The 16015-nt window shown below is 38.4% G+C and overlaps 1 protein-coding gene across 1 annotated transcript in view; it reads right to left on the bottom strand.

The window, feature by feature from the left end:
- Positions 1-11733: 11733 nt before the first annotated feature.
- LOC144450381 (death-associated protein kinase 1-like) overlaps positions 11734-16015 on the bottom strand; it is a 34721-nt gene continuing 30439 nt past the window's right edge. The window contains exons 7-9 of the mRNA XM_078140983.1: positions 12515-12663; positions 11812-12009; positions 11734-11748 (exon numbers count right to left, since the gene is read on the bottom strand). Of these exons, the coding sequence (XP_077997109.1) occupies positions 11734-11748; positions 11812-12009; positions 12515-12663 (362 nt within the window). The remainder of the gene's footprint in view (positions 11749-11811; positions 12010-12514; positions 12664-16015) is intronic.

The following is a 16015-nucleotide window of genomic DNA, read 5'->3' on the forward strand; positions in this document are numbered from 1 at the left end:
TTGTTATCTTTGTAATATGCATCATCCGTTTCACTGTTGCTAAGGGCGTGGCCATCGTTTCTAGGGTCAGTTGTATCAAAATATTTTGAACAATAACTGCAGAATAACACCTCCTGAAACATGCCCCATTCATCATGTAGTTTTCAAGATAAATTTGACCAATTTTGAGATTTTTAGACCTAATTTGCATATCGCTAATGTGATGATCATGTCATATACCGGGTATACAATGCACATCTCCATAGGCATCCCCGTTGAATTCCATCCCAATCTCTTTAGTAGTTTTGGAATTATACATTTTTTACCAAAAATAGAAACTGTTAGCCCTAATGTACATATCACTGATAAGAACAGTTCGTCATGACCACTTCTTAAACTATTATCCCCCAAAAGAGTTCCTATAAAATTGCAGACAGTTCTGCCCTGTAGTTTTGGAGTTGTGTTTTGACAAAAAAAAATCATTGTTTTTGTCAGAAAACGTACATCTCTGACGTGATTATTTTATGTTCCTTCTACGTGCCCTAAGGAATGTCCCTATCAAATACCAAGGCAGTTGGTCTAATGTTGTTGAATTCTAAGTCGTTTACACACGTTTACACACACACACACACACACACACACACACACACACACCAGACAGTTCACCATGCCTACAGCACATTGAATGTTCAGCTGTGATAAAAAAAAATTGACAAATACAAACAAGAATAATGTGATATAATGCATAACAGAAATCAGTTGTTTTCCTCACCTTCCTCTCTGCTGTACATATTTGACACCATCACCGTCAACACCTATAATAAAAAAACGCATGATGATTTATGTTAGCTATCACCAAAACATGAAAGGTTGGTAATATCCAGTAGAAAATTAGAAGCTATTGGGCAAACATGTATATAAACACATTTACTATTTCACTTATGACTACATGGACAGGTAACATTTTACAAATAATTTGAACTTAATAATGATTATAAAGACTACAAATCTAAACCTACTCCAAGTATTAAGTTCTATTTTATATCTAACATTGGATTATTTCCCACACACATATTGAAATGTATTTATTTTTGCAACCTGTCTACAGTTTCGTAATTATCATGGCGGATTTCAAATTTTAGCATTACCACTCTTTCTAGCCAAACTAAATTATTTTTCAGTAAACAAATGTATTCTCCTGTGATGGCATCATGGGATATTAATTTGACATTCTAGAAGCCAAGTAAGATACTAATTATCTCACCTTGACCAGCCAATCTTGATTCATCGACCACTTCTTCACCAGCCTTTGCTTCAGATAAATGTAGTTTCTTCATTTGCTTTTCAACAGCTCGTTCTGTCAAATAAAGAACATTTGCATAATATGTGTATAACTGTCATCAGGAAAATATCAACGATGGCTAACTATTTTACTTATGGCACTGAAATTCAAAAAGTAATATCAAATCTCTCCCATATTCTTACCTTGACATAGTAAACTGGCAGCGGCTTCTTTTCTACCCTTGCCGCCATCAGCAGGTGTTAGTATTCCCAATGTCTTGCAGTACAGACAATCCCACTTGGCACTGTATATAGAATGAAATGAAATTATCAACATTTTACTAAAGTAAGACAGAAAGTAAACTGGTGTTAGAAACATTCGTGCAGTCTATTACTTTATTTACTTTCACTCGGTTCAACAAAAAATAAAAACAAAGTAAAAAAGACATATACACAAACATGCAATGAAGCAGAACCGGCAGAAAAAACAAAAGAACAAATACGTTGTTTTTTTCGTCTGTAACTAATACAAGCAATAATCTTGTTTTCTCATAAAAATAGTAGTTTGGTTCGAGGAGAAAACTGTAGTCAGTCTACCTGTGAGTGTATGAGACAATGCAATTGCAATGCTATTATAAATCTACCTGTAAGTGTATGAGACAATGCAATTGCAATGCTATTATAAATCTAACTGTAAGTGTATGAGACAATGAAATTTCAATAGTATTATAAGTCTTACTGTGAGTGTATGAGACAATGAAATTTCAATGCTATTATAAATCTACCTGTAAGTGTATGAGACAACGAAATTTCAATAGTATTATAAGTCTTACTGTGAGTGTATGAGACAATGAAATTTCAATGCTATTATAAATCTACCTGTGAGTGTATGAGACAATGCAATTGCAATGCTATTATAAATCTAACTGTAAGTGTATGAGACAATGAAATTTCAATGCTATTATAAGTCTAACTGTGTGTGTATGAGACAATGAAATTTCAATGCTATTATAAGTCAAACTGTGAGTGTATGCAATGAAATTTCAATACTATTATAAGTCTAACTTTGAGTGTATGAGACAATACAATTGCAATGCTATTATAAATCTAACTGTAAGTGTATGAGACAATGAAATTTCAATGCTATTATATGTCTAACTGTGTGTGTATGAGACAATAAAATTTCAATGCTATTATAAGTCTAACTGTGAGTGTATGAGACAATGAAATTTCAATACTATTATAAGTCTAACTTTGAGTGTATGAGACAATGAAATTTCAATGCTATTATAAGTCTAACTGTGAGTGTATGAGACAATGAAATTTCAATACTATTATAAGTCTAACTTTGAGTGTATGAGACAGGGAAATTTCAATGCTATTATAAGTCTAACTGTGAGTGTATGAGACAATGAAATTTCAATGCTATTATAAGTCTAACTGTGAGTGTATGAGACAATGAAATTTCAATGCTATTATAAGTCTAACTTTGAGTGTATGAGACAATGAAATTTCAATGCTATTATAAGTCTAACTGTGAGTGTATGAGACAGGGAAATTTCAATGCTATTATAAGTCTAACTGTGAGTGTATGAGACAGGAAAATTTCAATGCTATTATAAGTCTAACTTTGAGTGTATGAGACAATGAAATTTCAATGCTATTATAAGTCTAACTGTTAGTGTATGAGACAACGAAATTTCAATGCTATTATAAGTCTAACTGTGAGTGTATAAGACAGGGAAATTTCAATGCTGTGACTTGACATGAGTATAAAGTAATGGGTTTGTTCAAGGAGAAGTATCCAAGAGTTACTAAAAATCAGTAAAAAAAATTAAAATAAATTTGAATAATTATGGTTTTAAAAAAAAATCTTGAATTTGTCTCCTTGTACCAAATCATTATTTAACAGTAGATTTGTTACATCACATGACAGATGGTGATATTTTGTGAGTCCATGAATTAGACTGCCAATTATTATCATAAACATTTTTGATTCTAGCCATTGCCAGGTTGACATAGTGTGTTATTGATTATTGCAATGTATTGTTTAGAAAATAAGCAAAGCGAAACAGAGAATACATCTGAAGTATCAAAAAACCTATACCCACCTTATGTCCTGTCTGCCTTCAGTCAGGTGACTGAAATCTACAGATTTTAAAATGAAAAAAAAAGAATATTTTGTAATAATTTGATTGATAATTCATATAATATGACAGCTGAGTGTACCAACTTTAAATTCTTCCAGAGCAAATGGATGAATGAAATATAAATTACTATGTACAAATTTATATTTCTTACCGTGGGGTAGTAAGCTTCTAGCATCTTCTTCCAAATTCTTCTCTTTGTCATGTACTCTCATATTCACCTTAGCTTGCTCTAGTACATAGTCATTTGCATAGTATCTTACTTGTTCAGGCTTGTCGTGATTTCGAAGCGATTCTGCACTTAGAACGAATTCATCGACATTGGTTCCAGGACACGAAGCAAACAGTACATTTGTGGCATGTTTTGAGACATAATCAAGCACTCTCTCACAATGGATGATTTCATCAATATTTGCAGCTCTAACGCAAATATGAACAGCTCTTCTATCGACCATCTTGTACACCAATGCTTCAATAACATCACATAACTTTATGTCGTTTATCCATAAACAACTTGGCTGACGTCCTATATCAGTGAACAGCTTATGAAGACGGACTTGTAATCGTGGGAAGAAACCTGCACTAAAACTATCTGTTTCATCACGACATTGGATTCTTTTACCAAAGTAAAGCTTTTTCGTCTCTCTTCTCTCCCACTGATCTTCAGGCATGTTGTATTCAAGAAGACCCGGGATTATGAACTTGGCCTCACTAGTGCTGTCATCGTCAGATGGATATTTTGCAATGAGCTCAAACTCTTCAAGGAGATGAATGAGTGAATCGATATTAGCTTCCTTTCCAAGGACATCTTGGATCTCTTGTTTGGTGCACACTCCTGTTTCTGATCGAGGTAGCCTTTTTGCATATTTGGTGAATATTTCAGTAGCCAGCATTGGACCAAATACTCTGTTACATAACCACTGTGGATCTAATACAACGATATCTTCATTGCCATTCGACTTCACTGTGATGTATATTACCTGCAAAATTGAGTTATAAACTTGTCTAGGTGATCGATTATAAATTTTGCATTGAATTGAATTGCATTTTATTTCCACCAAAAACACAAGATAATAACAATACCACAGGAAATATCACTAATAAGAAAATATTCTGATGAGACCCATGGAAAAATAGTTCACTTGGAACTAATCTAGTCAATGGTCCTGACAAATATGGGAAGTAGCTAAATATCAATCAAATACACATACTTATTAACATTTGTATACAAAATATTACAGAATTGTAAACAAGACGTGTACTATACATACTAATTATCATAGCCAATCACTTTAAACTGCATTATTAAGTCTTTGTCGTCCTTGAGTTTTCATTCATAGGTCAAAGATCACATAGATTACATTAGTGTTGTAAATAATTCACCCACGCACTTGATGCTAACTATGATGGCACTGTTAGCCATCTATTACCCATTGTTACCAAAGGGGCTATTATGCTGCAACTGTTTCCCAAAGCTGAAGGAAACAGTTGCTACATAATAGCATGAAGTGTAATACTTCAAGACTGTAAGATAATTTTGTCAACTTATCAAACATGCATTTTGAAAAATTATACTGAAATCTAACAAACAGATTAACGATTATAAGAATTCCGATGGTATTGGTTGACAAGATAAACAGACTGTGTGCATTATGTCATTTGACATCACCAAGCTTTTCATATGCTATTAGTTATGTTTGAATTATGTACAGAATAAAGTTTAATTTGAAATGTGCATTTTGAAGACATAACCTAATTACTGAAAAATTTAGAATATGCAGATAGTCATTAAAACTAAGTGTTGCATCAATAAGCTTTATGAGACACGTGCACCCTGTTATTACAGATATGTATACGAAATTATACACAACTAGACACTCGCACTCTTCATATATAGCCTAATTACTGGAAATCACTCATTAAGAAAACAGCTTATTAAAACCAAAAGGTACAGCAACAAGCTTTTTAGGGCATGTGCCTTTTGTTTTGTTTCAAGTAGGTACCAAACTGTATTGAACTTGAAATGTGCATTCTTAAGATATAGCCTAATTACCAAAAACATTAATTATGCAAATAGCTCACTAATATTCGTGGAACGTTTTCCAAAACCTAACCAGTTCTAGTTGTGACCCAAAATAACATGTGCTCCAAATTCAGTTTGAAATGAGCCAGCCATTGTTTAAGGAAACAATGACAGACAGACAGACAGACAGACAGACAGACAGACAGACAGACAGACAGACAGACAGACAAACACAGACCATTCATCCCTAAGTTATAACATTCCCTTACGGAAGGTAAAGATGAAACTAAATTTGGACAGTTGAGGAGCCTTCCATAATTACAATACAAGGAAGGGTAACCTTTTACAAATCAGTTCTTGGGGAATGGCAACACTGAAAGGCATAGCAACATTTTGAGCCGAACTGATAGGACCTAGAGTAGACATCCTAAAGTAAAAGCTAATGAATGTGTTCAGAGAGCACCAGGTTCCTGCCTCAATGACTGACTTAATGGATACGCCAGACCAGAGTGCCCAGGAAGTAGCCACTGCACGAACTTCATGAGCAGTAACTTTAGAAAGTTCCTGTGTATCAGCTGTGGAAGAACTGTATGCTACTTTAATAGTATTAACTATCCACTTAGAAATGTCGGCCGTTATACAATCCAATTTGTCCGATTTCCAAGGGATAAACAGGCAGGTACGATCGCCCCTAATGTCCTTAGTGCGATTACAATACCACTTGAGAGCTCTGACTGGACATAAAAGACGTTCTTTTCGGTCCCATCCCACCAGCGTGGCTAAATCCTTTATGGTAATGGGAGAAGCCACAGAACCTAAAACGTGATTTTTAGCAATGAACTTAGGTGAGTCCGAAGTACAACTTGGTGCTGTAACCACTGGATTCGACCCTGTCTAATATCTAGTGTGGATCTCGCTTCTACGACTGCCTGACGCAAGAGCTAGTAGGAACGTCGTTTTAAGTGTGAGAAATTCCAATGAAATCTGGTGAAGAGGTTCAAAAGGGGGAGATTGTAATGCGTTGAAAACTAGAGACAGACTCCACTGGGGAGCTGAAATGGGCCGAGGCGGTCTCTTAATGTGGAAGTTCTTTATCAAACTAGATAAGATCTTATTTTGTCCAAAGTCCTGGCCCCCAACACTCCTAATGGTACTAGAAATAGCTGAGCAGTATACCATTATGGTTTGGACAGCTAATTTCTGTACATCAAACAGTTCAAACAGAAAGGCAGTTAACTGTTGTGTAGTAACTTGGAGTGGATCAATCGATCGTTGATTACACCAACTAGAGAATCTCTTCCACTTTTCCCCGTAAGTGGCAAGGGTACTCGCACGCTGGGGTCTTGAGATGACCACAGCAGTCTTGTGAGAAAAGACCTTTGCAATGAGAGATCGTTTGACAATCTGAATGGATGTAGATGGAATGTCTCTGGATGTGGGTGAAGGATGTTCCATCCCTGTGACAACAGATCCTCCCTCTGGGGCAGTTTGCATGGGAGATCTATTAGGAGAGACAGTAACACTGGAAACCACGAGCGGTTCGGCCACAGTGGTGCAACTAGAGATAGTACACACTTTTCCTCTTGAATATTTCTGAGGACTAGTGGTAGTAGGGGTAGAGGTGGGAAGGTGTAGGCCTCCAACCCCTCCCAACTGAAAGACCACTGCCATTGCTCTGAGATCTGGTACTGGAGATACAAAAAGAGGCAGTTTGCGATTGAGAAATGTCGCAAACAGGTCAACTACAGGCTTGTTCCACCTGATGAAGATTTGATTGGCTACATTCTGTGGAATCTCCCATTCCGTGGGGCGAACTTGGATGCAGCGCGAGAGTGCATCTGCAATCTCGTTGCACTTCCCCGGAAGGTGCCACGACCTTAGTGTTATCTTCCTGTCTTTGCACCAGAACATTAGGTCCCAGGTGAGATAACATAGGGTCGGTGACCTGGTCCCCCCCCCCATTTTGTTGATGTAAGCCACCACTGTTGTGTTGTTGGTATTGACTAGCACACAGCGGTGTGACACCAGGTGTTCGACCTGGCAAAGAGCTAGAACAACTGCCAGCATTTCCAACCAGTTGATATGATGGAGGCTGGATGGTAGATCCCAAGTACCTGAGGTCCAGTGGTGGTCCAGATGGGCTCCCCATCCCATCTTGGATGCATCGGTAAAAAGGAAAATATCTGTTTTCGAACTCGACAATTGTTTTCCTTTCAACATTGCCTCTTTGTCCAACCACCATCGTAGGTGCGGAAAAAGGGGTGGTAGGATGGGAACCATAGACTCTGCTGATTGGATACTGGGGTGCCAGTGAGCCAACATGTAGAGCTAAATTGGTCACATTCTGAGGCGTGCCCATTGTGAAATGATGGAATTCATCAAACCCAACAGGGACAGAAATAGTTTGGCTTGTATGCAGGTTTGTTTCGCTACAAGTCTTACTAGTACTACAATCTTGTCTACTCACTCTTGCGGTGGACAGACTATTCCCTGTTTGGTCATAAAAGGCATCCCGATAAAAATCATCGATTGCAGCAAGAACAGTGATTTTCTGTTCCTCCATGCCCCACAGGATGTCGTCAGTTAATTTAAGCAAGGCGGTAGACAAAATCCATTCGTCTGACGTAATGCATTCCCAATGATTTGCATATAAACTTATACGCCCCCCCCTCCCCATTGGACCGATGTATGTGGGGTTCACGGTCCTGTCGGGAAGGAAGTCAGGAGAACTGCTGACAACTTCCTGACCCCTGTGTTTGATTGGTCGAGGAAGTGGATGGCTTACTCGGCTGACTCGTGCGTCTAGTGTTCGCAGCCTGACCCTGAACCTTTCTGGGTTTACGAGAGCGTTTCTTACTTTGACTTCGACGCTTGTATCCACTAGTTTGTGGTTGCTGTCTTGTAGTCGGCGTAAACGTAGACGCTTGAGGCATAGCAGTGGCCTGGAATTAAGTGGGTTTTGTAAGTTTTGGACCCCTCTCAGTTGCGGCCGGAACTTGCTTAGCCATCTTGCTCAGCGAGCCCCCAAATAAAACTCTAGAATTAGTCGTCTTGCTAGCCCTAGCATCTAGTTTTAGTTCTGGGGTGTACTTCGGTGCTAGTTGCTCAAGGAAGGCATCACGTTCTGACAAAATGAGCGATGCCCGCTGACGTAATGACGAGTCTGTGAGATCAGTCACACTCGTCGCTACTGAGCGAAAAAGACAGAGGAGTTTGCTCTGCGTGTCTGACATAGGACCACTCTTAGTCAACTCAATCGCCGTGGCGATAAACCAGTCTAGGTGTGATAGAATGCGTATGTTCTTAGACAACGATTCACCCAAGGACCTCACGAAGGAGCGAGAAACCATATAAGATTTGAAAGCAGTTTAGTTGTCACCAACTAACCTTGCTTCCTTCTCCAACTTTGGATACCCTAGCCATGGTTCAGATGTATGAACCTGGTAAGACTTCGACCTGGATTTGAACCAGGGGAATCGACCCGGTGGAAGGGGATCCCTGTCGTTCATACCTGCCAGTTCGTTCTCAATTTGTGCTTGTTGAGACGAGACTGAATCAGCCCAAGGAAGAGACGTAGTAGGGTAAGATGACGCTTGTGACTCCTCCCCCAGCGACTGAAACATTCGGGATTCAAACGGCTTGGGTGGAGCCGGCCATTTACAGTCGTGAAACTGCTCGTAAATCCATGAAATTACCTCTTCATAGGCCACTTTGTCACGATTAGTGGCCGCTGATGGACAGCGACTGGCTGCCCCGACTGATATTTCAGAATGGGATTCCATGTCGCTAAAATCATCATCAGAGGCATGGATCTCCAACACATCCTTAGATACCTGTGGAGACCTGCGTCCTTCCCGAGTTTAACGATTAAAATGATCTGGAAGGTCTCTATGTCTAAAGCGTGACTGATCATCGTGTCTTGACCCTGAGATGGAATGATCGGATGATGACGCTCTATCCCGAGTAGTAGACCTACTACTGGAACGAGACGGCCGAGAGGGTGAGGTTGACTTCCTGCTTCGGCCTCCTGGTTCCCCTGGGGGTGGGGGCTCATTGTCACTAGGCCCAGTGTGGGGTTAGTAACAGGTGGAGTCCGCCCTTGAAAACCATGTTGAATGGTTTGCTGCCAGGCATAGGGAACACTGGGTACCATAGAGGGTGCTGTTCCCTGTGGTAAATAGGGTACTGCTCCCTGTGGTAAAAAGGCAGTGTTCCCAGTCATCTGTGGATGAACCCTTGTATACTGATGGAAATACTGAGGGTTTGTCACAGGAAATTGGTTATAAGGAACGTAGGAGTAGCCCCAAGGAGAGAAATAAACTCCGGGTTGTACTCCTGTTTGGTCGGTCACAGAATCGATGGGCGTCCGGTATCTGGACTGCCCCCTCGAATTTGCCGCCTGTGGTAAATTACTACGTACCACAGCAGTGGTTTGACCTTGACCAAAGGAAATGTCCCTGACCTCCGTAGTGGGGATACGTTCTGCCTCTCCCTGAACGATCGTATTTTTGATCGGGCGAACCTGTCTGTCATCAGGCTGGGAACGCCGAGGGAGGTAATACGGATCCCGTCTATTGGGCGATAGATCGGATTCTGTGGAGCATAAATCCCTATGTGGGTTCGACCGGGATGGTGCGGCGGCAACCGCAGGCACTCCAGGATCCCTAATGGAGGTAAAACTGTTGCCTTGAAAAAGACAGTTTTCCAGAATAGGAGAAACAGACATACCTTCTTTGGAAGTACTTACCGTAGTGCATTGAGGGATGACGTCATCGATCTCGCCACGTCTTTCTAAAAACTTTTTCCACTGACGATCGGTCCAGTTACTGCAGAAATCGCATGTCTGGTTAGGCCGACAGGATCTGCAGTCTGCACAAAGATCATGGCCATCTCCCGCAATGATGGAGTGGCCACACTTACTTATGGAAGACTGATCCGACATTGTGAAGGAAGTTCAAATGCTAAAAAAAAAATACAAGTACAACAATCGCGCCCGATAGCCAAATGAGGCGCCAATGAACTTGAGAAAAAAAAATATGTCCACGAAATGTAGATGCAACACACGAGAATAAAAAGGAACGACTTAGCTGTAATCCTGAGGTATTCAGCGAAGTGTCCACCGCTTATTAGGAGATAACTCGTTTCAATTTTGGCACAAGAGGATAAAACTCGCAGAGTTCTTTAGCTATTCTACGAAATTCATCGATTTGCCAAGGAATACTGGGGATTGGCTAGTCAAGGTCATGTGACCACTAGGCGGACAGGCCACAGGGTGCCGGAGGCATTGGTTTATATTTTGCAATACACAAGGGGAAGCCGAGGGACACCCAAAAGTAAGCTAAAAGGTGGGTATTTGTCTGTACAGAATTAGCATTGTTTAGTGATTTTGGTGTCTCATCACTACCACCGGTTCTACATTCCACTGCTACAAATTCCACTGTTAGGGTCCATCAGGTATTATGTAATGTCAAACAAGACTTGTGTTTTACCTTGACAGTCGTATATTATGTGTGTGTGTATTTACAATGCTTTATATATATAGACGAATATATTATTTCATTATGTATTTACACTATGGTCTGTTTCACCAAAATGATCATTAGGTGTATTTGTGGGCGAGTAGACTCGCTGAGATCAGTGAGTCTAGTCACCCACGAATAAACCAGATGATCCTTTTGGTGATAGGGACTGTATTGTATAACCCGATGAGGTATGTAAATGACAGAAGCACAAATAACAAACTTGGTAATTATGCTGAAATTAATTTCCTTACCCTACGACCTGTAACCATGGTAATGAAGAGCGCAATATTGTCTTAAATCATGGCCTAGGGTTAGGAATACTACAATGAAGTGGTCTACTTCACCTCAACCCAGAGGTTTGGAAGAGAACAGTGACAGTGGGTGAGAGCGCACGCACCATCAATTTGGGGGAGGGTAATATTCCATGTACCACCCCCCACCCCCCCCCCCCACCTGTAATTACCGAAGCCTCTCTAAGGTTGTTACACTACGAGTCCTTGTCAGCTTAATGGAATTCGCACTGAGATTTTGGGGGAAAATGTCAGATTATTTGACTGAGATGTGCAATATGTGCTATATATAGTGAATTTGTGCATTTACATGACAGTGGGTGGCCGTAATCAGTTGTGTAAAAGGGCTGTAGGTAATAAGGTGTACGTTCTAGTGTAAACACTCATCGAATTCGAAGTATAACGTCATTACACTACATATCTTTATGCTCATTATTGATTTTAACAGATCAACTTTGGATAATGCTCAGGTATTTTAAAATAACAGTTGGTTAACCAAAGTTGTCCTGTTAAAACAATATAGGTGAAGAACTTTACTATAACTATCAGATATATATAAAGTGACATACCTCTCCCATATCGTGGATGTAGCTTGTAACATTTCTAAGGAAATCATCTTCAAAGCTTTCATTACGTTCACTAATTGATTTAACAGCCTTGACGTAGTTGGTCCAATACATCACAGGAAATCTTTCGTCTGTGATCCATTTGTCTTTTTGTTCAAGTATCTCCTCACAGATGTATGGCATCATCCTAGCTTTTGATATCTGTAAATAATCAAACTTCATGACACTTAGACAGTTTTGATTAATAGTATGTATATGTGACAAGGTCAAGGCCATTCCAACTTGTCATCAGTTCAGTACATATCTTTAAGAAATAAACAAATAATGTAAAGTCAAGATTTGCCAAAGTATATGATTGCCAAAGTGGTCACAGCTATGGCTAATCAGTATTGCTAATGAGCATTGTTAAATGCTATTTCCGATAATATAGTTAGGTTTCTAGTGAAACAAGACAATTGTGCAAATGTTCACAATGTCTTAGATGTTAGTGCATCTCAAGAACAAGGCAGGACTGAATAGACACCGAACTTAAGAAACCGGTGTTAGTTTTGATGGCCTGTATTTTGAGTCCTGTGAATATTATAAGTGATCAATTCTTTTCCCAGTGGATTTGTTAATTTGTAACTTATTAATATCAGATTAACGGGGGTTATAGATAGTTTGCATATATGTGTAATACAGAATGATTTACTCTACTCAACCATACCTTTATCTCACATAGCAAGTTTCTCAGTCGCTGCATTTCGTCACTCTCGATATCCTTACAATTCAAAATGAATCGTTTGTCAGATATGTCAAAGTACTTCCCGAACTTCTCTTGGGCCTCTTTCAGAATTTCATCGGCAACTGCCTCAGCTGGAAGGAAAGATATGTACAATCATAGAACAATCACCCACATTTACTTTCACCCAAGAATTTACATACCTAAGCTAATGTTTTCATGCCGTCAGTTTAGGCTATTTAATAGGTAATGTTGGATTATTTTGTCTGATAAAGTGAAGCCATTGATGATGGACGATTGAAATGTAAATTAAATTGTCCAATCCCCCCCCCCCCAGACATTATAACTATATACTCATGGCAAACAAAGCCTTTACATAGACTGTGTAAACCGACATTATAACTATATACTCATGGCAAACAAAGCCTTTACGTAGACTGTGTAAACCGACATTATAACTATATACTCATGGCAAACAAAGCCTTTACGTAGACTGTGTAAACCGACATTATAACTATATACTCATGGCAAACAAAGCATTTACGTAGACTGTGTAAACCGACATTATAACTATATACTCATGGCAAACAAAGCCTTTACATAGACTGTGTAAACCGACATTATAACTATATACTCATGGCAAACAAAGCCTTTACGTAGACTGTGTAAACCGACATTATAACTATATACTCATGTCAAACAAAGCCTTTACATAGACTGTGTAAACCGACATTATAACTATATACTCATGGCAAACAAAGCCTTTACGTAGACTGTATAAACCGACATTATAACTATATACTCATGACAAACAAAGCATTTACGTAGACTGTGTAAACCGACATTATAACTATATACCCATGTCAAACAAAGCCTTTATGTAGACTGTGTAAACCGACATTATAACTATATACTCATGACAAACAAAGCATTTACGTAGACTGTGTAAACCGACATTATAACTATATACTCATGTCAAACAAAGCCTTTACGTAGACTGTGTAAACCGACAATATAACTATATACTCATGGCAAACAAAGCCTTTACGTAGACTGTGTAAACCGACATTATAACTATATACTCATGGCAAACAAAGCCTTTACGTAGACTGTGTAAACCGACATTATAACTATATACTCATGGCAAACAAAGCCTTTACATAGACTGTGTAAACCGACAATATAACTATATACTCATGGCAAACAAAGTCTTTACATAGACTGTGTAAACCGACATTATAACTATATACTCATGGTAAACAAAGCCTTTACGTAGACTGTGTAAACCGACATTATAACTATATACCCATGTCAAACAAAGCCTTTACGTAGACTGTGTAAACCGACATTATAACTATATACTCATGGCAAACAAAGCCTTTACGTAGACTGTGTAAACTGACATTATAACTATAAACTCATGGCAAACAAAGCCTTTACGTAGACTGTGTAAACTGACATTATAACTATAAACTCATGGCAAACAAAGCCTTTACGTAGACTGTGTAAACCGACATTATAACTATAAACTCATGGCAAACAAAGCCTTTACGTAGACTGTGTAAACCGACATTATAACTATATACTCATGGCAAACAAAGCCTTTACGTAGACTGTGTAAACTGACATTATAACTATAAACTCATGGCAAACAAAGCCTTTACGTAGACTGTGTAAACCGACATTATAACTATAAACTCATGGCAAACAAAGCCTTTACGTAGACTGTGTAAACTGACATTATAACTATATACTCATGGCAAACAAAGCCTTTACGTAGACTGTGTAAACTGACATTATAACTATAAACTCATGGCAAACAAAGCCTTTACATAGACTATGTAAACAGAAATTATATTTATATACTCATGGCAAACAAAGCCTTTACATAGACTGTGTAAACCGACATTATAACTATATACTCATGTCAAACAAAGCCTTTACGTAGACTGTGTAAACCGACATTATAATTATATACTCATGGCAAACAAAGCCTTTACATAGACTGTGTAAACCGACATTATAACTATATACTCATGGCAAACAAAGCCTTTACGTAGACTGTGTAAACCGACATTATAACTATATACTCATGGCAAACAAAGCCTTTACGTAGACTGTGTAAACCGACATTATAATTATATACTCATGGCAAACAAAGCCTTTATGTAGACTGTGTAAACCGACATTATAACTATATACTCATGGCAAACAAAGCCTTTATGTAGACTGTGTAAACCGACATTATAACTATATACTCATGGCAAACAAAGCCTTTACGTAGACTGTGTAAACCGACATTATAACTATATACTCATGGCAAACAAAGCCTTTACATAGACTGTGTAAACCAACATTATAACTATATACTCATGACAAACAAAGCCTTTACGTAGACTGTGTAAACCGACATTATAACTATATACTCATGGCAAACAAAGCCTTTACGTAGACTGTATAAACCGACATTATAACTATATACTCATGGCAAACAAAGCCTTTACATAGACTGTGTAAACTGACATTATAACTATATACTCATGTCAAACAAAGCCTTTACATAGACTGTGTAAACCGACATTATAATTATATACTCATGGCAAACAAAGCCTTTATATAGACTGTGTAAACCGACATTATAACTATATACTCATGGCAAACAAAGCCTTTATATAGACTGTGTAAACCGACATTATAACTATATACTCATGGCAAACAAAGCCTTTACGTAGACTGTGTAAACCGACATTATAACTATATACTCATGACAAATAAAGCCTTTACGTAGACTGTGTAAACCGACATTATAACTATATACTCATGGCAAACAAAGCCTTTACATAGACTGTGTAAACCGACATTATAACTATATACTCATGGCAAACAAAGCCTTTACATAGACTGTGTAAACCGACATTATAACTATATACTCATGGCAAACAAAGCCTTTACGTAGACTGTGTAAACCGACATTATAACTATATACTCATGGCAAACAAAGCCTTTACATAGACTGTGTAAACCGACATTATAACTATATACTCATGACAAACAAAGCCTTTACGTAGACTGTGTAAACCGACATTATAACTATATACTCACGGCAAACAAAGCCTTTACGTAGACTGTGTAAACCAACATTATAACTATATACTCATGGCAAACAAAGCCTTTACATAGACTGTGTAAACCGACATTATAATTATATACTCATGGCAAACAAAGCCTTTACGTAGACTGTGTAAACCGACATTATAATTATATACTCATGGCAAACAAAGCCTTTACGTAGACTGTGTAAACCGACATTATAACTATATACTCATGGCAAACAAAGCCTTTACGTAGACTATAAAGGTCGTGATTATAGATATTAAATTTGCTTGAAATTTTGAGGCACGAGGGACATTCCTGGAATGGTATATGGAAAATTGATGCCATTTGACACCTGCCTGCTTCTACCCCTCCCCAACAAAAAGACACAAC

This window comes from Glandiceps talaboti, chromosome 19 (genome assembly GCF_964340395.1).
Source record: "Glandiceps talaboti chromosome 19, keGlaTala1.1, whole genome shotgun sequence".
Classification (NCBI taxonomy): domain Eukaryota; kingdom Metazoa; phylum Hemichordata; class Enteropneusta; family Spengelidae; genus Glandiceps; species Glandiceps talaboti.